The sequence below is a fragment of the Erpetoichthys calabaricus genome, chromosome 17 (assembly GCF_900747795.2).
Source record: "Erpetoichthys calabaricus chromosome 17, fErpCal1.3, whole genome shotgun sequence".
Taxonomy (NCBI): Eukaryota; Metazoa; Chordata; class Cladistia; order Polypteriformes; family Polypteridae; genus Erpetoichthys; species Erpetoichthys calabaricus.
In genome coordinates this window covers 61,490,882-61,518,433 of record NC_041410.2, presented here as the reverse complement: position 1 = coordinate 61,518,433, position 27,552 = coordinate 61,490,882, and the positions used below count along the sequence as shown (strand labels likewise).

The 27,552-nt window shown below is 41.1% G+C and overlaps 1 protein-coding gene across 1 annotated transcript; it reads left to right on the top strand.

The window, feature by feature from the left end:
• Positions 1-318: 318 nt before the first annotated feature.
• Positions 319-27,552, top strand: hypk (huntingtin interacting protein K). The gene is made up of 4 exons (XM_051920260.1): positions 319-516; positions 19,429-19,484; positions 19,769-19,820; positions 27,235-27,552. Exons 1-4 carry the CDS (start codon positions 355-357, stop codon positions 27,328-27,330), a joined length of 366 nt encoding a protein of 121 aa, XP_051776220.1. The 5' UTR covers positions 319-354; the 3' UTR covers positions 27,331-27,552.

Sequence of the window (27,552 nt, the reverse complement as noted above, 5' to 3'; positions counted from 1 at the left end):
TCTGCTATCTATCTATCTAAGCAAATAAATGAAATGTAAATGTAACGAAAGCTCTGATTAAAAAAGTCTTCTCAGTAAGAAAGAACTGATATACAATATGTATGTATGTGTATATATATATATATATATATATAGTATATATATATATATATATATATATATATATATATATTATACAGTACTGTATAATATATATATATATATATATTATACAGTACTGTATATATAGAAACAATTCTCCCTCCAGACAATAGGTGTCAGAAATACTGCAATGGACAGACATTCCACCGGACATGACATAGAATCATACGTTCTTAACCGGGTTGAAGGTTAGTTTCTGCTTCACGCGGAAAAATGGCGACTGAGGGAGATGTGGATTTAGACTTAGAGGCCGATGAGAACTGTACCGGTAAGCCAGTCGAGAAGCCTCGCAAGCATGACAGCGGCGCTGCGGATTTGGAGCGCGTCACCGATTATGCGGAAGAGAAGGAGATCTCAAGCTCCGATCTGGAAACGGTACGGTATGGCCCGGCATGGATTGTTAGACTCAAACAGACGGTGTGCGAGAAACGTGATTGCTGTTGGGTATCTTCTTTGTATACATGTGCTAGTAAATTGTAGGGGTGGCAGGTGGACAACGGAATATTTCGTAATCTGGCTATGAGAAAGTTGCATGCGTTAAGCAAATTTTTTAATTTTATTTTTTTTCATATTCCATTACACGTATCCGTGTGTAGTTAAACCTTTTTTCATTTTTCTAATTGCAATTTTGTGTCTCGGTGGCAAAAAGGGATATCTTACCCAGTAGTAGTGGGGACCCAGTGTTAAAATGTATCCGAATAAAGTGTAAAAAAAAAAAAAAAAAAAAAAAAGGTTAAAGGTTATTTTCACTTTAAAAAGAAAAAAACAAAATATTTTGGTTGTAAAGCGTTCATCAGGTGCGCAATTAAAAAAAAAAAAAATAAAAGTGGTAAACATTCACTGATCGGCCACAAAATTAAAACCATCTGCTTGGTATAGTTGGAGGTCATCCTCGTGCTGCCAAAGAGCTCTGGCCCTTCGAGATATGGACTCCACAAGACTACTGAAGGTGTTCTGTGGTATGTGGCACCAAAACATTAACAGCAGATCCTTTAAGTTTTGTAAGTTGTTAGTTGGTGCCCCCGTAGATTGAACTTGTTTTTCCAGCCCTCCACTGTTGCTCACACAAACGTTGGAATTTATAAAAGAAATGTTGGCGAGGGAACAGGCGTAAATTTACAACAATGTTTCATGCTTACACAACATTTCAGAGAAAAGCCAAGCAAAATGATACCTTTTATTTCAGAGAATAAGAGAACATTTCAGAGAAACTGGGAAATAACGACACCTTTGATCAAGTAGGGAAATGCAGCTAAATCAACTAAATGACGATCTGCACGCATGGTAATTAATCCATATCAGCAATTTGTTATTATATGTGTTGATTTGAAAAACCTGAACAGTGATGAGTATGATATACAGACTGTTATTTTAGTTCTTTTAATATTGCCAATGCTGTGTATTTGTACTAAAGAACTTTAGGTTATTTGTCAGTTTATATCAGCTACCTGTTGTCACTTCTCACGGAACTGGTGCATCAAGTCCGGAATATCTGAGCCAAGCTACACTCCATCAAGCACACTGTTCTGGAAAGCATTAACTGACCAGTGAAGCACTTTATCCAATTTTTGTATGGTGTGGGTGCACATGCATAAAACATAACATGTTTTTGCTAACATAAAATGGTAATTTACTGCAGTGTCCTGTTCTCGTAACCCAATCTAAGCAATTTATTGCACCCATATTGCAATAAGGGCACCTAGCCTCATCCCTTTCCCAGTACTTCCAGAAAGCAAATAAGAAACACTATAATGGTGCACATGATCCTGAACTCTCAGTTGCGGAGCACAGCCAGACACTCTTGTATACAGATGGTGAAGTCTTGATGCATCAGGTGAGAGACTGCGTTATCAGCCAATGAAGTTCTGCAGCACTGTGATTGCATTTATATGAGGTTAATTAACATGCTCCATATATGCATATTTCAGGGCATTGTTCGAGGTACGCCCACATGTGCACATTTCAGGGCATTGTTTGAGGTACGCCCACATGTGCACATTTTCGTAGTGATTGTGATTTGTTAAGGGCAAGTTGTGTAGAAAAGTGTTTATACCAGGTTTTATAAATCTGTTAATTTTTTTTTTCTGGCATTCAGATATTCTCGCACTCAAATCCATGCACACTCTTAGAAATGAGTCCCCTGGTCACCTGCTTTCATTGCACTATGGTCCAGTTCTGACAATTGCATGCCCATTGTTGGCACTTTTGGTGGTGAATTGATGTCAGCATGGGCACTCAGACTAGCCCGTGGCTTTACTTTCTCATATGCATAAAGCTGCAATGCACTATGTTCTGACACCTTTCTCTCATGGCCAGCATCCGCTTTTTCAGTAGTCTGTGCTATGCTACATTAGCCCTTCTGTGTGATCAGACCAGACAGGCTACCCTTCACTCCCCACATGCATCAGTTAGGATTACCCAGTCGCTGGTTAACCAGTTGTACTGCCTTGGACTTTGGTAGATACTAACCACTGAATATTTGGAATACCTCACAAGACCTGCTGTTTTGGAGATGGTCTGACTTAAAGTCGCTTCGATCCTTACACTTTTCCATTTTTCCTCCTTCCAACACATTACAAGAACTGACAGTTCACTTGCTTCATAATTCACTGCTCAAAAATAATTATGGGAACATTTTAAATCACACATCGGATCTCAATGAACAAAATATTCAAGTGTAAAATCTTTGCTGAGTAAATACTGTGTAATTCGTTGAGATCAAAATGATGTAACAACGGTCATTGGAAACCAAAATCGCCAACCCATTAAGGGCTGGTTTCAACATCACACCAAAAATCAAAGTCCAAAATTGAAATCACAAGCTCATCCAACTTGCGTGAATTACATCATGGCAACTCATAATGTGCCTCAGTAGTGTGTATGGCTTCCAGGTGCCTGTATGTACTCACAACAACATCGGGGCATGCTCCTGATTAGATGGCAGATGTTGTCCTGGGGGATCTCCTCTCAGAGTGAGCTCCTGGACAGTCTGTGGTGATACTTGGCGGCGTCGGATGCATTTATTCAAAACTTCCCAGAGGTTCTCAGTTGGATTCAGTCGTCATCCAGCAACTACTTTCACCCTCTGGCCACATGAGGCCAGGCATTGTACTGCACCAGCATAAGCTCTGACAGTGGCTCTGAGGATTTTATCCTAACAGCAGTCCGGGAACTATTGCCTAGCATGTGGAGGTCTGCCAAACTGGCCATGCTGGATCATGGTGCTGGATGTGTAACATTCACCATGGTGTCTCCAGTCTCTTTCACGTCTGTCACATGCTCACTGTGAACCTGCTCTCATCTGTGAAGAGAACGGGGCACCAATGGCGAAGCTGCCGATTGTGGTATTCTTAGGTGAATCCCAGTTGAGCTGCATGATTATGGGCTATGTGCACGGGTTCCAGTAGAGGATGTCGGGCCCTCATGCCAACCTCATGGAGTCTGTTTCTGACGGTTTGGGCTGAAACATGCATGCCAGTAGCCAGCAGGAGGTCATTTTGTAGGGCTCTGGCAGTGCTTCTCCTGTTCCTCCTCACACAAAGAAGCAGGTTGATGCCCTTATACAGTCCTGTCCAGCTCTTCTTGTTTAATGGCATGTCTCCTGGTATCTCCTTCATGCTCTAGGTGGGAGATACAGCAAACCTCCTTGTGACTTAATTTAAAGATGTGCCTTCCTGGAGAAGATGGACTACAGGTACCTCCTCATGCTACCAGTAGTGACAAGGACACTATCAACAGTACAACACTAGAGAAGAATCAGTCGGGGTGAATAAGGAGAGAGCAATTGTCTGTGGCCACCACCTGCAAAACCATTCCTTTTTTGAGGGATGTCTAGCTGTCACCTCTCCAGTGCACCTGTTGGCACTTGCATTTGCACCAAAGTCAGGTGAAGTTAATTCTCAATCACTTATGCTCCTAACTGGACAAATTGCTATCCCTGAACTTTAACTGACTTGGTGTTAGACTGTGAAGATTAAGTGTTCCCTTAATTTTTTTGAGCAGTGTATATCTTGCCCCTTGACAGATGCCATTGTAACAAGATAATCAATGTCATTCATTTAATCTGTCCGTGGTTTTAACGTTGTTGCTGTTCAGTGTAAATATTGTTTTTGTTTTTTTTAGTGTGTGTCTTTGAAGCCCTGTGAAAGAATTAAGAGTACTTACAGAGAGGTCAATGTTGCTGTGGTCAAGGGATAAGAAAGTGTTCTATAGTATGCTTTTAGTTTTAATGGCTCAAATGTGTTCTCTAAAATGGTCTGCTAGCCGTCTCCCTGTTTCACCTATTAAGAAAAGGGTGAGAATGAATACCTGCAGCCACTTGGGCCCTCCTGCTCTACGTGATTTCTTCAAGGACCTCTTTTGTGCGTCAGTGGCGCTCAATCAGTCTTAAGCTACTAAAGACTTTTTTATCAACGTTTTGAATAGTTCTTGTCTGGAGCATTTTCAATATATCAGCAATTCATCTCAAAATATCCTGGTCTTTTTCTATTTTGTCTACAAAACTAACTTTCCCAACTCCTAATTTTCTGTTTTATCTTCGCCAGTTGGAATGCAGGTAGTGATAAACATCTTTGGTACTGTACCTCCTTCAATCAGGGAAAAATAATCAACATAATGGATTAACCAATAGGCATAGTTCCTTTGTCTGGATTGACAGGTGACAAAATCATCATGCAAAGAGGTAATTTTGAAGTAGCTCTGGCATTAAAAGAGCCATTTAGAATCATAGTGTTTGGGAAATTTAGTGTTGTGAAATAAAAACAGAATTAAAAACAAAGCCATTTTAAAATAAAACCTTCAATAATTAAATGTAAGGTAAATACATTATTGACCCAAAACAAAATAATGACATTTTATTTCATAATAATGAATTAATTTTTATTTAATAATGTGTTTGTCAGTGTCCAACCCGCTATTTGTTTGTTTCACAATTTAATGACATACATACCAGATGGACCAGATGCAAGCATATTGTTGCTAACACTGTGAAACAGTGACTCCTGTTATAACTTAAGCTACCTGGTGAGGAATTTGTCTGACCTCTGTGAAGTGAGGTGCAGACAAGAAATTTGCATAGCTTACGTGGTTGACAGAAGGAGTTTTAGAAAGGGTTAGCCTTTCTGCCTGTTCCAGAAAGAAAGGTCTGAATAAATCTGGTTCAGTTACTGGAGCAAATAATGCTTTAAAACTAACCTGCAAATTGCTGGTTTAACATGAAGGATTAACACTTTTAATTAGGGGTGTGACGAGACGCTTTTCCCACGAGACGAGACACGAGACTGGGTTCACGAGAACGAGACGAGACTTTTAGACATTTTTTTTTAAAGAAATCCTCAATGTTTAAATATATAGCAAAAATAGCCTTTTATTTAACTGAAAAACACAAAATTCAAAAAATGCATGTCCATTTTGAAATCAACTTTATGAAATAAAACTTCTATTTTGATGAATGATATGCAGTAATAACATGTAAACACTGCAAAATATTTTGCCACAAACTGACAGGCAATTAATTGCACAATAAAATTAAATAGTATAAATAAAAATAATTAATAAACAACACAAATATCCCTTTACGTGCAATTAACCATAATTAGTGTAACTATCAAAGTAGTGCTGTCTTAAAACTCAGAGTGCAAACAATGAACAAAATTTTCTTAAGCATGGAAAAAGAGCTTAGACCTAGGTAATGAGGTAAGGACCTATACAGAACAGCCTAAGATATGGTCATGTTCTTTTTTAAGAATATAAGCATGTCTACATTTTCTGGCAGCAAGTGTGACCTCTGGGCAGTAACTATGTCTCCTGCAGTTGAAAAGACACGCTCACTTGGAACAGAGGTCGCAGGAATGGAAAGATATTCTTTGACAAGTGGAGACAGCAAAGGATATTTGGAGCTATTTTCTCTCCACCATGTCAGAGGGCAGCAACTAAGTGGGATAGATGCCTCTCTTCTGTAAAGTTCAGTTTCCCTCTCAATTCCTTTGCTGGGCTGTTCTGTGTTCGAGAAAGAGTCCCCTAGCAGATCCTCAAGTGCTGTCTTCTTGGAAGCAGGTTCCTCTTCTGACTCAGCTCCGCCTTCAGCTTCAAGAGCCCCCTCGCCCCCATGTGTGGAACAATGAGCTAATGCCTCTTCCTTGTGCTCCATACTCTTCTCATCTGTGGGCTTTAAGCAGCAGAAACACTGGCTTTAACATTAGCAAGCAGCAAAGCAGTCCCCCTCTCTCTTTTAACACAAATACACTCACTCTGATGCTCTCGTGTTTACAACACACACACACAAACACAGCATGAACCTATTAAATCCATTAAAATTTGGTACTGGGAAACATAAATCTTCTGGGGAAAAAAAAATCAAGTCAATGATACCTGGTTTTGCTGCAACTATTCCACCCTTTTCTGTATCCTCTGAAAGACTGCCTCACGCTGGTTGCAGTCTAGCTGCAGTAGAGACTGGAATCTTGGGTCCAGCGCAGTGCTCTCCAGCAGGTAGTTGTATACATCCCCACTGTATCTGCCTGAAATATTGCTGAGAATTGCTCTCTTTGTGTCGGCCACAGTGGGGGAATCATTGTCATTTGGTGCCATGTTTTGTTCTATCATGTTCTTCAGTGGCACGATGAGAGACACTGTGGGCCTCTTCTCTTCACACAAGACAGTGGTAGCTGTCTTTAAAGGATTCAGCAGCTTCACAAGAAATTCGGCATTGACAATGTCGCAGGTATCCAGTGTGTCAATGTTTCGGGCATTTTGTCTTATTTCTGGGCTGGTGAGCGCTGCTGCTATAGCAGCCTGCTGCTCCAGGTAACGAACCAGCGTATCCAATGATGAATTCCATCGCGTGGTGACGTCCATTATTAATTTGTGCGGTGGCAGTTGTAGCAGCTTCTGCTTAGACGTCAGTACCACGGCAGCTGTCGAACTCCGGTGAAAAAAAGCAGTTACACGTCTCACCCACCCGAGCGACACGCGCAACACCGAGGCCAGCCTGTGTAGCGAGATTTATTGTGTACGCGAAGCATTTGATGTGCGGCTCAAATCCTGCCTCGCGCACAGCCACATCCATATTACACGCATTGTCTGTTACAATAGCGATGCAATGGTTTGGCTTTTTAAGACCCCACTGTGTGACAGCTTCTTGTAAAACTTCAGCGACGTTTGCCCCTGTGTGTGATTCAAAAAGTGGGCGCGTCTGCAGTACAAAATGTACCATTTCCCAATTACTGTTGATAATGTGGGCTGTAATTGTGATATAGCTATGTGTACACCTAGAAGTCCAACCGTCAGTAGTTATGGCGATGGTTTCTGCCTCTTTCAGAGCCTGTACAACGTTTACCTTGCACTTCTTGTAGAGGGTCGGGACCACCATGCGAGTAAAATGTGCGCGTGACGGGATGGCATACTTTGGTTCCAGTGTGTGGATGAGTCGCCGAAATCCCAGATTTTCCACCACAGAAAATGGTCTCATATCGGCTGCAATGAAAACGCTGATGTCTCTTGTTATTGCTGTGGCTCTTGCATTGGATGGTGGAAGTTTAGCTGCAAAGGCATTTGTTATGGTTGTTTGCCCTTTCATGCGAACTGAATTGCTTTCCATTTTCTTCACAGGCGCAGCTTTTAGTAACGAGCTGTGGTTGTTTTCTAAATGCTTTTGCATAGTGCTTGTGTTAGCAGAGGTGTACGGTATTCATTTCTTACAGTGTTTGCAAATTGTCTTTGTCTTGTCTGTCATTTTTTCGCCGTTTCCTATTTCCACAAGGAATCCAAAATGTTGCCACACCAACGATTTAAATGTCGCGGGCGCATCTTCTATCCTTACTTCTCCCTCACACTCCATCATGCCAATAACGCAAGGATATCGTCACGTTCTCGCGAGACCAGACGCATCTCACGAGACAAATCTGATCTCGCGAGATCTTGTACCACGAGATCTCGTCACACTACTACTTTTAATTAAAGAATAAAATATCCAGTCATTGCCAGGTAGTATTGCCAGGTGTACATTTTGGCACAATGAAACAATTTACTACACAAACTTTTTAACTGTTTTACACATTTATTCTTTCAGTGATATTTCTTTACGTCATCTCCCTTTCTTTGGTTGCTGCTGCTGTGTTGCTCCTGTTTTGGAGAATATGCCGATAATTGTCACACATTGCCACCAGCACATTTTGCTCTCCTGGTATGAAGGATGTTCCCTCTGTTTCTTAGACTGGTAGTCTGTGGTTGATCAAGTATTCAGTGCTCAACTCATAAGGGCTTATAAATTTTGCTGTGAACACTTGTTAATGTGGCTCAGCCTATCTGGGGTCGTGTGAGCTGATTGAAATCCGGTTTTGCAGAACCATATAATCCGCTGGTATAAAATCACTCTACAGCGAAACAGAATTCATCCTGATATCCAAGATTATCTAATCTCTCCTTCTGTAACTGACCTCAGGGGGAAAAAATGATCTGAAACCCTTCATTGACAATGGGTGTGAATTTTTAAATACCAGGGTAGGCTGACTGAAGCTGTAAACCTCATATTTGATATGGGTTTTCCAGATTTAGCAATAGTAAGAAACCACAACTGTTTAGAACTATATGAGATTAGACAAATTCCTTCAATCTAAAGTGGCATCTGTAAGAGCCTTCTAGGAAGCAGGGGTAGAATCCTGTTGTCTTTGAAAGGGAAGGTGCAGTCCACAGCTTGTCTTGAATACCTCAAAGGACTCGCCAGAAGACCTCCACCTGTTGGAAGTGAATCTGTTTCTCTTTGACTGGTTGTAGATACATACTTAACATTTGTTGGTAAAAGCCACCTGGCACTTCATGACTGAGTAGAATGGTATGTGGAACGTTCTTGTGAGGTGCAACACTTGATGGCTGTATAAGGATAAGTATAGGGTTATCTAAAAGTTCTTAAAGCTTGAGACCCCTTTTTGCCAAGGAGGTCTGCTTCTGACCCTGGAAGTGATTCCTGGTAAGACTCTTACAAAATAGAGCACTTTCAGCATAGAGAATTGAAGGAAGGCTGACTAGCAGTTTAGAAGGATAGTATGATGACAAGTGGGAGAGAGTGATTTTTGTGGAGTATGAGAGGTGGGCGAGTAGATGAAACACTATCAGTCTGATGGGTTGGCTCAAGTTTGTGTAAGAGTATATCAGGATGTTTACTAGTCAAGTCTTATTCTCCTATACTGTGATTTCTTCTTGATAAGACACATCTCTTATAAATTTATTAATGTAAACCTTTGACATTATTTCCATTGTTGAGACATATGGTCAATGTTAAAGTCATTTGGTACTGAATATTTTGGTGCCAACTTAAATATTACTCCTGCTAAAGTTGTTTTAATTTTTTTACTCATGTTAAACATTTTCAGGTACAAAAATTGTGGTAAATATATTTTTACCTGTATGTTGACAAAGGTGGAATGGTGGGTGGTGCTTCTGTCTTACAGACTCAATGTCCTGGTTTAATATTCTTCACATGGAGGATTTTCCTTCTGTAGTTTGCAGGTTTTTTCCCACTCTCTACATGGGTTTCCTCCCTCATTCCCATAGATGTGCTGACTGTATGTTGAATGATGATTCCAGATTTTTTGTGGAGGTGTAAGTGAGTGGACCCTCTGACATCCCATCCAGGGGGTTTATTCTGTCTCGTGCATAGTGTTCTGGGACAGGCCCCATCTTAAACTTGATTAAAAGAGAGAATATTAGTTTTTAATGTATATGTTGAGAAAATCATTGTGCACAATTATTTTGTCTATTTATATAAGATGTAACTGCATGCATGTCTCGTCAAAATACATGTCAAAATATCACAATAGAATCGTGACATAGTTTACCAAGTAATAGCTCAATAAAAAATATTTAGCGTTGTTTGTAATAACACAATGTTTAATTTGTCATTCTTTTCAGTACAACAATTTTGTAAATGTTCAGTCATTAAACACTTGAACACACTGCATTGTTATGTTGTCTATAATTGTGCAAGTGTGATCGTAGTGACTTGGAGCACAAGTTAAAATTGCAGCAGTGCAACTCAAGGTAAAAGGTGCATTGTAACTGCCTAGTTTACCTGTGTCAGCCTGGTGGAGTTATCCATATTACTAACCGAGAATGGTAAACTGGATGGCACGGACGCAGGTACATGGCGATGGACGCAGGAGACATAGTGCGCAGGCGCCTACAGCGTGCGTCTCATAAACCGCAAGCGATGTCTGATCCACCGCGAACGAAGGAATCATGGCTCAATAACGAAAGAGCTCAACTAACGAAGGAGTCACGGCTCAGAAATGAAAGAACTCAACTAACGCCACACAGAAAAGAAGATTCTGCACTGCACCCCAGAGTCAAACGGAAGACACTACGCAGTCCACAAAGATAGTACGAAAGGCGCAGGCGCCTACAACACGCTTCTGAAGTAAACGACCACACTACACAGCATGGTCCGGGTAATAAGAATTAACGAACTCTCCGTATTAAATGTTCGGCATCCTCACACGTCCAAACCATATAGCATATGTGAATCACATTACCATAATGCATTATTAACAGTACAACCACAGAAAACGCTCCATATTAACAGTAAGTGCGATTATCCATATTACTAACGGTAGACAACGAATAACTAATGGAGTCACGGTCACGGCTCCAAAACGATCCAGCTCAACTAACGGAGCTACAAAAACGAGCCCGCATGGATAAAATCATTAAACGTGGGCGCCTACAATGCGCGTGTGAAACCGCGGAAGCAAAACTGTCTCGGCTCCAAAACCAAACCGCTCGACTAACGGAGCTACAATAACGAGCCCGCATGGACAAATACAATGAACATAGATGCCTACAACGCGCATCTGAAACTGCGGAAGCAAAGCAGGCACGGGTTGAAAACGAAAGACCACAACTGACGGAGATACACAAATGAGCCCGCCTGAATATAATCAGTGAACGCAGGCGCCTACAACGCGCAATCTGAAATGCCGCAAGCAAAGCAGGCATGGCTCCAAAAAGAAAGAGCTCGACTAACAGGGCTACAAAAAACGAGCCCCCGGATAGAAACAATGTATGTAGGCGCCTACAACGCGCTTCTCAAACAACGCAACCAAAGAAGTCACGGCTCCAAAACGAAACATCTCAACTGACGGACATACAGAAACGAGCCCGCCTGAATACAATTAATGAACGCAGGCGCCTACAACGCGCCTCTCAAACAGCAGAGGCAATAGATAAACGGCAAAGAAAGGAACGACAAACAGCCGCTAAACAATTCCGCCAATTAGCTGACAACGCATTCTGTAATGAGTCCACTATTAATGAACATTCATTAGGATTAATGAATATCATTTGCTGTCATTGTCATTCACTTAACTTCCCTGAAGAAACAACTGGCAATACAACTAATGAGTTTACACGTTGTTGTCAAAAGAGTCAGGTTGGACTGCCTCCTTTAGATGACTTTCCTGAATATCTACGGAAGCTTCTAACTAACAATGTACCCGAACGTAAATACTTTATGGACTGCATTGGATCCTACAATAGATCATTTGCTTTTGCATCTACCGGGGTAAATATCAGGCCACCAGCTGGCAATGGCCCATACTGCTTTCGCGTATGTGGACAAATACATTGGATTGGATCGGTGCACCCTGAACCAAATCACGAACGCAAATATGCACAGATCTACGTGTTGGATCCAGATGTCGCAATCTATCACCGAATGACCCTTCCTGAAAACAAGCAATACACAGAGCTGATAATGAGAAACGTCACTGAAGTCATAAACAGTCACCCATTAGCTAAGTCTACAAAAGTACTTACAGGATCACATTCTAACGATACTGTTTTGATTCCTAGAGTTGACCTTACAAGTTCTGACCTGGAATTACCTTTTACACTTAAACGATGCCAATTTCCCAATAAACCTGCATTTGCCATGACAATCAACAAATCCCAAGGACAAACCATGGACAGAGTTGGCATATACCTCTCTGAGCCTGTACTTGGACATGGACAACTTTATGTAGCCTTCTCAAGAGTTCGGCGTTCATCTGACATTAAAGTTAAAGTTGTAGATACTCCATACCAAGGAAAACTCATTCAAGGACAACACACCATCTTTACTACAACAATGTATTTCGGGTTTCCCAACACCAGGGGTTGGCGAGCGAAGCGAGCAGGGGGCGGAGCCCCCTAGTCTTGTCAGAATTTATAGAGTTTTGCTTAGAAGCTATGAACTCCCTCTTTTGACATACATACTCCGAGCTCAAGGGTATACATGTAAATGGGGATGTACAGTAGATTGACTTGTAAACAGAATGCATTATCCAAGGGCGTTGCCTTTGCCTTGGTTATTCCCAGTACCCCGCCTCTAACCAGTTATGTATTATTACTTGACAGCTGAGCCTGTTTCTTTACCCAAGGGTCCAGATTATTTGGCCTCCAATCCAATGACTTGGCTACATGTCTCCAGGTCAGTCATTGAACTTTTGTCCAAACTGATCTAGGGCCAAGTACATAGTGAGTAGCACCGAAATCCAATAACAAATGGTTCATTTGGATTTACATCAGGTTGTGTTGTGGAGAAATCTTCAGTTAAACACAGTCAGTCTTCAGAAAGGAGGTCAGAATTCAGACTTTACTGCATAGCATAGGAAACAGTTGCAGAGCTCACAAAGCTGTCTCAGTTCATGAAATGAGTAATTAGTAAATTCAGCGAGTTTACATTTATTACAATTCTTATCACTTAAGCAAATACTCTCCTCCTTTTAGTTCTTCCCATCATTATCTAATGTTCAAGCCCACCATTATCTAATGTCCATCACTTGACCGAAACTGCCTTCATTACTTCATACCCTGTCTGAGACCTGTTTATCGATCAATTCTCACCAGCAAGTCAGTATCAGGAGGACCCACACATAAGATACTGGGCCGCTCAAATGAATAGTTTCTTGTTGCACAAACATCCCTCAACTCTGAAGGTCAAAGCAGCTGCATCTCTAAGAAAATGCACGGTTTCTTATAGAACACACTTTTCTTGTTGTATCATCACTTCATGTTCGTGTCCAAGCAGGTGGATAGGCAGGCAGAGGCCTATTTGCTGCAAGTGAAAATAAGTGGCCTATTTGTCTTTCTCTCATGGTTGAAGTCTTAGTAACTACATTTCTTAAAACAATGGTCTGTTTAGCTCTCTCAAAGTAAACAGTGTTTAAAAGTTTTAAACTTAGCAGCAAGATATTGGTGGTTTGCAGTTGCAAAGAGAAAAATATTAAAATATGCAGGCACAGGCTTTTTTCTGATGTAGCCGTCACTATACTAGCGTACATTGGCATGTACTGCTTATTTTCATACATGCTTATGATTATCTTTGAATATATGTAACTCATCAACTTTAAGAATATACTTTTCTATAGTTGTCAATTCCTGCCAATCATGACCCTTTAGATTACGCCATCTTTTACCATGTGAGTGTTGAAATCTTTCTTGTGCATTTGTAAATGCATTTTTAAATTAAGTGTCACATTCCCAGGTACCCATTCTTATACTGCAGGTAATTGATAACTTTTATGGTCAATTTATAAAAGAAAATGTTGAAACTCCCCATGCTTAGATGAAGAGAAATCCCACAAAATGTGATATAGAACTGTTAGAACAAGATTGTAGCATTTCAAGACATTTTGTTCGGCCAATTTTTTTTTTTTTTTTTTAAGCTGAATATAAAGAGCCAATAACACCTTGAAAAGAAGCTTTTCTGCAGATGTATCTCTGCTTATCAAGTATTGAAACAACTGGAACAGTTCTATGGAACTGGCATGCTTAGTACTCATAACTATCAAAGCACAGAAAAACAGTTGCCAGCCCGTTATGACCAGTCTCTATCATCAGCTGTCTAAGATATATGGATATGTTGTTGCTTAAACCTTTCTGCAAACATGTTAATCATGTCCTTTGAATAGTTTCTTCATTAAGGCGATATGGGTCATCAGCTGCATGAGACAGACAGTGATTTAGAAATTAGCAAAATAACAATAGTATTTTCCTGGCAACTTCAGTTTTCTGATGTGTGTGGAGAATGCCCCTCCTCGAACCGCCTCCTTATCGTGGTGGAGGGGTTTGCGTGTCCCAATGATCCTAGGAGCTCTGTTGTCCAGGGCTTTATGCCCCTGGTAGGGCCACCCAAGGCAAACTGGTCCTAGGTGAGGGATAAGACAAAGTGTAGTTCAACAGACCTTCTATGATGAATAAAAAATTTGGACGGCATTTTCCCTTGCCCGGACGCAGGTCACCGTGGCCCCCCTCTGGAGCCAGGCCTGGAGGTGGGGCTTGATGGTGAGTGCCTGTTGGTCGGGCTTGCACCCATGGGGCTCAGCTGGGCACAGCCCAAAGAGGCACCGTGGGTCCCCCTTCCCATGGGCTCACCACCTATGGGAGGGGCCAAGGAGGTTGGGTGCAGTGTGAGTTGGGTGGTGACCGAAGGCGGCGGGGACCTTGGCGGTCCGATCCTCGGCTACAGAAGCTGGCTCTTGGGACATGGAATGTCGCCTCTCTGAAGGGGAAGGAGCCTGAGCTAGTGCGTGAGGTTGAGAGGTTCCGGCTAGATATAGTCGGGCTCACCTCGACGCACAGCTTGGACTCTGGAACCAGTCTCCTTGAGAGGGGCTGGACTCTCTACCACTCTGGAGTTACCCCCAGTGAGAGGCGCTGAGCGAGTGTGGGCATACTAATTGACCCCCGACTTGGAACCTGTACATTGGGGTTTACCCCGGTGGAGGAGAGGGTAGCCTCCCTCTGCCTTCGGGTGGGGGGGACGGGTCCTAACTGTTGTTTGTGCGTATGCACTGAACAGCAGTTTGGAGTACCCACCCTTTTTGGAGTCCCTGGAAGGGGTGCTAGAGGGCATACCTTCTGGAGATTCCCTCGTACTGCTGGGAGACTTCAATGCTCACGTGGGCAATGGCAGTGAGACCTGGAAGGGCGTGATTGGGATGAATGGCCCCCCTGATCTGAACCCGAATTGGCTTCGATAGTGGGGGAGGATGCCGGTCAGGCCTGGTAGGCCCAAACGTGTTGTGAGAGTCTGCTGGGAACGTCTGGCAGAGCCCCCTGTCAGAAGAAGCTTCAACTCCCACCTCCGGCAGAACTTCGACCACGTCTCAAGGGAGGTGGGGGACATTGAGTCCGAATGGGCCATGTTCCGTGCCTCTATTGTTGAGGCGGCTGACCAGAGCTGTGGCTGTAAAGTGGTCGGTGCCTGTCGTGGCAGCAATCCCCAAACCCGTTGGTGGACACCGGCAGTGAGGGATACCGTCAAGCTGAAGGAGTCCTACAGGACCTTTTTGTCCTGTGGGACTCTGGAGGCAGCTAATAGGTACCGGCAGGCCAAGCGGAATGCGGCTTCGGTGGTTGCTGAGGCAAAAACTCGGGCATGGGAGGAGTTTGGGGAGTCCATGGAGAACGACTTTCGGACGGCTTCGAGGAGATTCTGGTCCACCGTCCGGCGTCTCAGGATGGGGAAGCAGTGCAGTGTCAACACTGTATATGGTGGGGATAGTGCGCTGCTGACCTCGACTCGGGACGTTGTGGGTCGGTGGGGGGAGTACTCTGAAGACCTCCTCAATCCCACTAGCATGCCTTCCAATGAAGAAGCAGAGCCTGGGGACTCAGAGGTGGGCTCCCACATTTCTGGGACTGAGGTCACCGAGGTGGTCAAAAAACTCCTTGGTGGCAGGGCCTCGGGGGTGGATGAGATACACCCAGAGTTTCTCAAGGGTCTGGATGTTGTATGGCTGTCTTGGTTGACACGTCTCTGCAACATCGCATGGATATCAGGGACAGTGCCTCTGGATTGGCAGAATGGGGTGGTGGTTTTTATATGTAAGCATATTTAAATATATATCGCGGATTTTTCGCTGCTTCGCGGGTTTCTGCGGACAATGGGTCTTTTAATTTCTGGTACATGCTTCCTCAGTTGGTTTGCCCAGTTGATTTCATACAAGGGACACTATTGGCAGATGGCTGAGAAGCTACCCGGCTTACTTTTCTCTTTCTTTTGCGCTGACTTTCTCTGATCCTGACATAGGGGGATTGAGCAGGGGGGCTGTTTGCACACCTAGACGATACGGACGCTCGTCTAAAAATGCTGAAAGATTATCTTCACGTTGTGATCTTTTGTGCAGCTGCTTCCTGAAACGACATGCTGCACGGAGCTTCGCATACTTAAAAGCTCGAAGGGCACGTATTGATTTTTGATTGAAAAACAAACTCTGTCTCACTTTGTCTGCTCCTGACGGAGGGGGTGTGAGCTGCCGCCTTCAACAGCTTTGTGCCACGGTGCTTCACATACTTAAAAGAAAAACAGCCCTATTGATCTGTTTGCTTTTCTCTATCTCTGTGACAGTCACTGCTCCTGACAAGCACTCCTTTGAAGAGGAAGATATGTTTGCATTCTTTTAATTGTGAGACAGAACTGTCATCTCTGTCTTGTCATGGAGCACAGTTTAAACTTTTGAAAAAGAGACAAATGTTTGTTTGCAGTGTTTGAATAACGTTCCTGTCTCTCTACAACCTCCTGTGTTTCTGCGCAAATCTGTGACCCAAGCATGACAATATAAAAATAACTATTTAAACATATGGTTTCTACTTTGCGGATTTTCACCTTTCGCGGGGGGTTCTGGAACGCAACCCCCGCGATCGAGGAGGGATTACTGTGTGTTGAGATTAAAGTCGACATTTCAACTTTAATCTCATACTTTATTTTGTCATTAAAGAAGAATGTCTTAAGATGAAGTTTTAATTTACTAGAGTTTCTCAAACCCTATTGTAACTGAAGTAGCATGTTAAATGTTTCATAATGTAAGTGCCCCCCCAACCTGGTCATTTACTGCTACATGCTTTTTAAACAGAATTTCTTGTGTGCTAAGAGGAGCCACGGTCAGCAATCGTGACACAGAATACATTAACTTCATGCTCTTATAGCTTTCTGAATATTTAGAATATTGAGATTTATACTTCATACCATTTTCATGATGAGATGCATTAAAATATATTGCATTTTACAGATAAATTGTTAATTTAAATAATAATTAAACATCTTCAGGGCACAGAAGTTGCACTGCTGCTTCTAGTAACAGGGTCACATTCCGGATGTTCTTATCCTGGAGTTTGTACGTTTCCCTGGTGGGATTTCTTGGCTTGCTTCAGTTTTCATCCAAAGGTATTCAGGTTAGGGAATCTGGTGATGCTAAGTTGACGCTAGCGTTTGTGTGTGCTCGTATTCGGCTTGCGATGAGCTGGGGTCCCGTCCAGGGATTGTTCCTGCCTCATACCCAGTACTTGCTGGGACAGGCACGATGATGGATGGATGCATGGAATAATTAAGCAAGTATAATGAAGATTTTTAAATGTTCCTTAAAAGTTTTGAATTCAATGGATGTTCTTATGAGCAAGCTTACTTTATTGCAGCTCTGCTGTGTCTTTCAAATGTACCAAACCCAAGTTCCTATCCTTCTGTTTTCTTTATCCACATAACCAATCACCACAGAATAAAGTCTTCATGAAAGTAAAATTAGCTATAAACTTAGAACACTGAGTGTTCAGAAATTTTAAGGAACACTAAAAAAATCTTGTGCGCACGGGCTGATCTACTGCAATACCTTGCGTAAACGAGAACTGCAACTAAATTACTGTAAAGCTTAGATAAGCTGGGGCTGAAAAGATCAGATTTTGTGATTGGACAATTTACCAATCACTGATCGTCTTTTTTTAATGAAAATCAGCCGATTTACATTGGCGGCCAATCAATTGGAGCATCCCTAGTTTTTAATTAAGTAGAACTCTTTTCTAGAGGGATGTTTCTAGTTACTGGAAGTTGGAACACCAAAATTAAATGGTTGGTACAGGAAGTAAAACTTTGGTGAAGAATGTTTATCTCTTATATATATTTCTCTTCTGGTTCGTCCTGCTTCCATCTTCAAAACCGGTCCCACCCACACGGCATTTCTCGATTCCTATTCATTGTCTTCCATGTCATGCACTATACTGGCATGCTGAGCGTAATACATCCAACAAGTACTCGAGGTGCTGCCACAACGGTAAAGTAGCTTTACCACCTTTGCAGGGGCCACCTGTGTCTTTACAACAGCTTCTTAAACAGCAAACCTCAGAAGCTAAAAATTGTCGTGAACACATTTGAGAATACAACTTTTCTCTAGCATTTGCTTCAATGGGTGCTTAGATATCTCAACCTCCTGACCACGGACCATACTGTTTTAAAATACAGGGGCAAATTTATCACCAAATCTCTCCACTGTACGCTAACACTTCTACCTCTCCAGGATATGGACAGTTATATGTTTTTGACACAGCGCAAGCTACTGAAGTACGCTTACAAAATAAAGCAAACTCTGCATGCAGCGAAAATGTACTTCTCCAGCTAGATTCCATGCTCAGAACCATCAACCCCTTCGCTAAAGCATACAAACACATGCATGAAATCGCTCAGTCCAATCCAACAGCATCTGTACGAATGGTTTTCAAGGAAAAACCTGGGCAGGATTTACGACGATACAATGCCCTGACATTGCAGCGATTCGGAGAAGATGGCAAAACACCTGCCGAAAGGGACATTTGCATCTATCCCATACGCAACTCCTGTAAACAGATTTCCACGCTCAATATGAATTGCAATCCTATGGTTTACCCACTTTTATTCACTTACTGAGACATTGGCTGGCACAAGGATTTACAACATGTTCCTGATAAAAGAACCGCTAAGCGAATAAGGCTTACTCAATGCCAATTTTACGCGTACAGATTAGCAATGAGGAATGCATTTAGTATTTTGCACTCCAGCGGCAAACTATTCCAACAGTACGCCGTAGATGCGTATGTTAAAACAGAGGGCGCGCGTCTCAACTATCTCAGATTACATCAACAAGATCAACAATACAATGTTTGAATACAGACACACTGCAAGCAAATGCTGAAAATAACCACTTACGTGTAGGCAAAATGATCATATTACCATCCACATTTCCAGGAAGTCCAAGATACATGCAACAAAACTATCCGGATGCCATGGCCATAGTACATAAATTCGGAAAGCCTGATTTATTTATCACTTTCACATGTAATCCTACTTGGCTGGAAATTCTACATGCACACTGCATCTTTCAAGAAGTATTTATTTCTACTTGATTTCTGAATTCCTTTCTCACCGTTTTCCGTTCCTATTGTTACACCACCGTATGCTACGGCGGGCGTCGGCTAGTTTTTAATATTTCAGTCTTGTTTTATCAACAGGCCATGTCAGTGATTGGAGACAGAAGGTCAAGGGAACAGAAGGCTAAACAAGAAAGGTGATTTGTGATTCATTATTATTTGCATTACAAGTGTTTTACTTTGCCTCCTTTTAGTACTACTGGAAATACCCAAAGCTTAAGTTATGTAATGATATTTCTGTAATCCATTTATTATCTGTACCTGCTTCTGTTGTGCTTTAATTCACCTACCCTTATTTTTACTACATAATCTTTACACTTCACTGTGTATTTATTTGTATTAGCAAGTTCTAAAATGTGTTTTGTTAAAATGATACTTAAACATATCCATTGTTAAATATATATTTGTCTTTTCTTCTTAGAGAGAAGGAATTAGCAAAGGTGACTATCAAGAAAGAAGATGTTGAACTCATAGTAAGTATTGTATTGCAAATATGTATTAAGAACAGATAGTCAAAATCCTGTTAACAGATGCAAAGTTATCATATAAACAGTAGTTCATTCTCCTTCATAAAAGAAATGTATTTGTGTTTAGTCTTAATGGCCTGAAGAATTGCAATTTCAGCCTTAACATAATCCATATTACTAACCGAGAATGCTAAACCGGATGATGGACGCAGGCACATCCGGCAATGGGCCGTAGCTGCAAAAAGACGTACTGCGCAGGCGCAAAATGAGTCCGCGAGAGTCGGCTGAGGAGCCGAGAAAGGCGGACAAAAGAGGGCGAGAGAGGCGGATGAGGGGCCGCGAGAGGCGGACAAGACCACAGAAAAAAGGAGTGAGCACAGGAAAAATGGAGAAATGAGGAAACGCAGGCAAAGCACGAAACACATTGCACACGAGACTAGACCCAAAAAAAAAAAAAGAGGCTCGCGCACAACAGCAAGGCACCCCCCCCCCCCCCCTACAGGCACCGGACGGGACACACACCAAGAGGGGGATTCAACAAGCCCATGGAACACAAAAAAAAGAACACAAAACCACCCCACAGACCCTACAAGCAAGGGACCGGACACACACAAACAGGGGGATTCAACAAGACAGAGGAACACAAAAAGAAAGAAGACGCTCGCGCGACAACAATCCTCACCCCCCCCCCCCCCCCCCCCACACACACACACACACACACACATCCATAAGAAGTGACACCCAAAGCCACATATTCTAAAGTGAACATCAACACCTTCACACTAGACAGCATAGGTGTCAGCATTGGTGGATCTCCTTACAATAAAGCACTATTAACCGTTCAACTGCAGAAAAGGAAACATATTAACAGTGACTGCGATCCTCCTTATTACTTATCCATATTTCGCATGCTGAGAAAGAAACAAGTCATGAATACACGGTCACGGGTACAAAAGGAAAGGATAACAGGAACAAACACACGAACACGAAAGAAACAACAAAATAGACGGCTATGCAGCATAGGTGGATCTCATTACAATAAGGCACTATTAACCGTTCAACCGCAGAAAAGGCTCCATATTAACAGTGAGTGCAATACTCCTTATTACTTATCCATATTTCTAAAAGAAAAAATGACTCGACTCCAAAAACGCAAAGCTCAACTAAAGCTTCTAACTAACGATGTACCTAAAAGTAAAAACTTTATGAACTGCATTAGATCCTACAATAGTTCATTTAATATGCATCTACATCCTAGATCCACATGACGCAAACTATCAATCAAAGTGCTGCATCGCAACAGGCACGGATTCAAAACGAAACACCTCCCGTCTCAGACATACGTTAATGGCAGCGAAGGCTACAACGGGCTTCTCACACAGCACAGGCAAATCGATTACAGCTCCAAAACAACACGTCCCAAATACTACACATGCAACAACGCGCCTCTCAAACGGCACAAGCAAAACTTACACCAGAAAAATTCATTCGGATTAATGAATGTCATTTGCAATCATTCTCATTCAGTTCACTTCCCTGAAGAAACAACTGGCAATACAAGTTATACATTTACACGTTGTTGTCAAAAGGGTCAAATTAGACTGCCTTCTTTACATTCATATACTGAATATCTACAGAAGCTTATAACTGACGATGTACCTGAAAGTGAAATCTTTATCAACTACATTAGATCCTACAAATCGGAATCCACTATGAACATTAACGGTGGCACTGCACGTGACATCCGTCTTGAAAAAATGTTGTTTATTGATGAATGTTCAATGGCATGAACAAACGTTTATGAATAATAATATTCGATTTGGAGGAAAGGTACTTTTATGAGGAGGAGATTTTAGACAGTGATTAGCTATTCTTCCAGATGCCATGCACTCAGCTATTGTTCAGTGCACCTTAAAATACGCAGACAATTGGCATTGCTTTCAAAAGATACACTTAGTAAAAAAGATACGATGTCGAGAACCAGATCATAACAATTGCTTATTACAACTGAGAGATAGTACACTCACCAATACAGATGGACTTCAGCCACATATTATTACAATTCCTCAAGCCTTTATCTGCGACAACTTAGTTACAGAGAGATTTGGAACAGCAATCTCATTAGACCAAATGCCCCTTTTAACACAACGCACTATATTATGTCCAAAAAATATTAATGTGGAAAACATAAATACCCAAGTCATTCCATTACTTCCTGGAAAGACACAACTCTTTCTAAGCTCTGACAAACTTGACTCTGATCACAACAATAACCATCTTAAATGACCTTACAAGTTCTGAGCTGGAATTACCTTTTACACTTAAACGGCGTGTACAAAGAAATTTTCAAATAAACCTTTACACTGTGCCACACACTTTATTGTTTGCTTTCTATTTGCATCATCTACACCGTCACACTATTCTATATCTCATTCATACATCACGCTCTTTGTCATTCCCAACACCAGGGGTTGGCGAGCGAAGCGAGCAGGGGGCGGAGCCCCCTAGTTACAAGAGAAAAGTAAAGTAATAGTTACACAAAACTTATTAGTTCTTCACACTTTATGTGGTAATGGGTCATGCTGTATACTACTTTTTATTCCTGTAGTCCATAAATAAATAGTTTAGCAGTTTTTAGCATGCACTATAACAAAAAGATTATATATCAAAGTTAAGTTAGTAGGAGGCAACACAAAGTCAAAATGACACTTGCCAACAAAAAAAAAACAAAACAAATCTTAAGAAAAGTATGCATCAACAAGCTTCTACTAATCCAAGGATGTGTATTATATGTGCATCAGCAAAGCAGTGCACACTAGATGTACCTTTTGTACAGTATTTAAGATGATGTTGTGATATTTACATGTTTCTGTTACATGTAATAACATTTTTTCTTGTTCAAGAATACAGCAATATTAACAACTATACATATTTAAATAACTTCCATCCATCCATTTCCCAACCCGCTGAATCCGAACACAGGGTCACGGGGTCTGCTGGAGGCAATCCCAGCCAACACAGGGCACAGGGCAGGGAACCAATCCTGGGCAGGGTGCCAACCCACTGCAGGACACACACAAACACACCCACACACCAAGCACACACTAGGGCCAATTTAGAATCGCCAATCCACCTAACCAGCATGTCTTTGGACTGTGGGAGGAAACCGGAGCGCCCGGAGGAAACCCACGCAGACACGGGGAGAACAGTGGCGGACCCGGGAAGCGAACCCAGATCCCCAGATCTCCCAACTGCGAGGCAGCAGCGCTACCCACTGCGCCACCGTGCCGCCCTTTAAATAACTTAAGTAGCATAATAAATTTGTAATGCTATACAGTGTAAATTAATAAAATATGAAAGATGCAAAGTTTAACAAAAAGTTGAGAATGATTGAAAATGAGACGTAGAATCCGGATGTGATTGCTGTAATTTAAGACCACTAACTAAAAGACATCAATTTTTCATTTGGCCTGTACTATTCATAGTAACAGCAATCGAGGGTTCAGCTAGTAACCATACCTAAAAGCCAGCCACCATGTATGATACCTTCATGTGTGACAAAGCTACTTTGCCTCAAAATAAATGAATTGTCGGTAAGCCCATGTCACCAAGCCATAATATTTGTCGGTCTGGTCTTGGCATCACAGATGACTTATGTAGGGCCCTATGGAATCTGTTTTATATTTTCACAAATTAAGTTTTTTTTTTTTTTTCGGGTTTTAAAATTCCTTTTAATGAAACAGCACACTAGCACAACTGATCCTTATTTTGCAGTTCCGTTCATCAGGTAGGAGCCCAGATCCTCCATGATGCTGTATGCTGAGATTGCAGTAGCAGTAAGTAGTTACAGCTGTTACTAGTTTGATGCATCCTTATGAGATGAAGGTCAACTTCATTTTTAGAAAAAAGAAAGAGTGACCCGCTTTTAAGGGCTTGTTGCATCTGAGAAAAAGCCTGCTCTTCTGCCCAGGTTTGTAAGTGCCGAGTTTGTAACAGACTTGCCTTGTCACTATGAGGCAAACATATATTAAATCCTGAAACATTGTTAATTTTTAAAAGGGAACCCGTTCACTAATAACATTTTTCTACAGGAAAGACTATTAATACCGGTTAAATACCTGTATAATTTAATCAGTTAAATGATTCACAGTAAATACATCACATACAATTAGAACTGCCTACATGAAAGAATTACTATACAGCCAAATGTTTACTCACCTATCACTATGATGAGGACTATGTGGTCTCAGCTATCACTGGTTTCATCAACTACAACATATATTTTCTTGCCACAAATCTTTCGAAGAACAGTGTCCATATGTTGTTCAAAGACACAGGGCAAATGAGTTCTGTGAAGACTGCTCTCATTTTCTGGCAGCCTGCCTCCTTGTTTACAATGCTTAATAAAGGATGCATCTTTGTCATTTTTTTCCAGTGGTATGTCTGACTCACGTGGACACAAACTGGCGTCTTGCATCTGACGATTTTGTTGTTTCCTCTATTGTTACCTGAAGGGGAGCACTTTTTGATCTTATTTTCTCCTTGTTTTTGAGATGGGTTTTAGATTTGATGTGGTCATTGAAAGTATCTTTTCATGTCCAGTCTATGGTGTGCTGGCAAAACTTGCAGAAAAGTTGGCCAGATTCATAAAAGATGGTGGGATATTGTTGTGCCCTAAATTTTGCAGTTAAGCTTGTGATTTAGTTTTTTCAATGTAGTTAGGGTATCTGATACTGCTCGCTTCGACATTTCTGTCTCGTGCAGTTAGCTAATTCGCATGCCTTTAATGAGAAAACATACAGGAAACACATGCACAAACAGATAGAGGCACAACTGGATTTCTACAAAGAATTGCATTCGCTTCAAAAACAACAAACTAGAAAACAGTATCTGAATGATAGAACTACAGATTATTCAATTTAATTTATTGTGAAGTTTTGTAACAGTCACCCCTTCAGTCTCTAAATTCCGCACATTTCCGTTTTGTAACAGTCACCCCTTCAGTCTCTAAATTCCGCACATTTCCATTTTTAAATCTAAAATCCATTTTTAATCGTTAATTCCGTGATTCCATTTGTGTTTTCCGCATCGTGGAAATCATAGGGCCCTACTTATGTGTGATGTAATGTAATTGCTTATGGTTAACAAAAGCAGCTTCATTTTTGCTAGATGCCCATATTGCAGTATGAGTGCAGTCAATTATAATTATGTTAGGAAAACGGGACACTGCTGCAAATTGCCTAAAAACTTGTTGTTTTTTATGTATGTACACCCACACCATAGGAAAATTGGATATAGCGACCCACTAGTTCCTTAATGACTTTGAGCACACTTGACCTGTCAGTCAGTTCCCTGAGAACTGAATAAAGGATAATCAGCTGCTGAACTGGTGTATTGAATTAAGTTGCCAATAATCAAAACCCTTAGTTCTGTGAATGTATTTATTTTCTTTGAATGTGTTTATTTTCCTTAAGTGATCTTAAATATAAAGCATTAATTTGGCTGTGCTGATTTTATTTTGTGAAAATCGAGCTACACATTACAAAGACTGACTTTGAAAGTGTATATGTCAACCAAGATAGGCTGTGTAGTGCAATCACACTACATTCAGCACCTTCTGAAATATCAGATCTTTTCTATTTTTTGTGCAACCAAAAAGCTGCCTTCTGAGAAGGATTTATAATGGAAGAGACAGAGCAAGGGGGGCAGATAAAATAACGAGGGGAACAGACTGGGAGATGAGATCAGCATGATTTGTCAAATAACGTGGTTGTTGGGGAGAAGTGTGTTTTTCTAACAAGCACATCAAACCAATATAATTTGTGAAATAAAACATGTCTGACAGATATGTAATTTTTATACAGTATAATAATAATTTTAATTTAAAGTGCCTTTCAAAATAACCAAGGACACTTTTTAATATAAAATATTAAAACATCATATTACAGTCCAATATGTGTGCATAATTAACAAAATTAACAAAAAACAATTAAAAAAAAAAATTTCAAAGTTTAGGTTTAAAAACAGAAAGTGAGGTACAAATGCAAAGCTCCAAAGGCAAAGCATTCCATAACTGTGGGCTGGATACACTAAAACAGGGGTCCCCAACTCTGCTCCTGGAGGGCCCTAATTGCTGCAGGTTTTCATTCCAACCTTTTTCTTAATTACCATATATACTTGCGTATAAGTCAGGTCTTGAAACCTGAAAAATCAATCATAAAATCAGACCCCGACTTATATGCCATTTTTTTTATATACATCTTCTTGCTTTCTCCAATCTCGCACCAGTTTCTCAGACACATCGAATTGTGTTGCAGCAGCACAGTTACCAATTTCTTTCGCCATTCCCAATGACTTAATTTAAACCCAGCTTCATATTTTCTTCTGATTGAATGCTCCATCATAGATAAGGGATGCTCTTACGATAAAGGTGTATGAGGGTGTGAGATACAAAAAACACAAACCAGTGCAAACGTTGCATCAGAATAGTTTGGGTATTACCGTGTGGCCACGTAGGCACAATGCATAGAAAAAAAAAAGGCAGTGTGCCCTGTGGTTACTGTCTCAGGTAGGCTTTAGCATATCATAATCTCTTGGACCAATAGCATTAGTTTTCCGCATTAGTCGATATGAGTCGATATATGACCAAAATTATAAAATATGGGAAATTATACGGTAAAATCAAGCCCTGACTTATCTGCGGGAGAACTTAAACGGAAGTATATACGGTAGTGACCTGTTTTTGCTCCTAATTAACTTCCTTTGAATTAATTTTGTTTGACTTGCTCTTAAAGACTCAGACCCCTTAATTGTTTCTTTTTTCTTAATTAGCAGCCAAACAATGAGATACAAAATGAGCCAAAACATGACCAACATTGTTGATCATACAATAGCTGAAAATAAACAAAGGTGAAGGTCTCAGGAATGCTGATCATAAAGGTAGCTTTATGAGATAAAATGTAAAGATGGTATAAAAATGAATGTGTTAATGAATACTGCAGTTGGTTCCCAGTGTCAAGGTTGTTTTCTCTCATTCAGAGACTGGTAGAAGTGATTTTTCTGTTTGTAGTATCTACTTCCAAAATGCTCCCTAAGCCTTTCACTCTGACGTTTTATACACATGTACCAGTATTGACAGAGAGAATGTAATATAACTTTCTCAAACCAACAGTTAACATATGAGTGATCATGAGTATATCCCCTAAATGTAATGCATCATTAGTGTGCCTTGGGAGTGTTCATTACCAAACACATGGTAACACGATTGTTCATAAATATAAAGTCACTGAACACATCATTTGCTTTCCACAGAAATCGTTCCGCAATATAGTGAGGACATTTACAGCATATGTTGTCATGTCGTAGCATGACACCCTTTGATTTGTTCTACTGTTCCTAATAAAAGCTCTTGTCTTTACAGATGAGTGAGATGGAGATTCCCCGGGGAGTTGCTGAGCGCAGTCTCAGAGAGCACATGGGTAATGTTGTTGAAGCACTAATTGCACTCACCAACTGAAAATTCTCTTTGCTCTACTGAAAGACTTCATACTACTGGGAAGTGTGCTGCTGAGCTACTGCACTTCAATTCCAGTGCAGATGAAACACTTCAGACTGGACTGTGCTTGTTTTGCAGCATAGCGTTTGATTGCATCTAATGGTTCTGTTCACTTCAGTCTCAAGGGCGAATATTTGTATTTTAAGGAAAACTGTAATAAAAAAAATTGAGTGTTGACTAAAA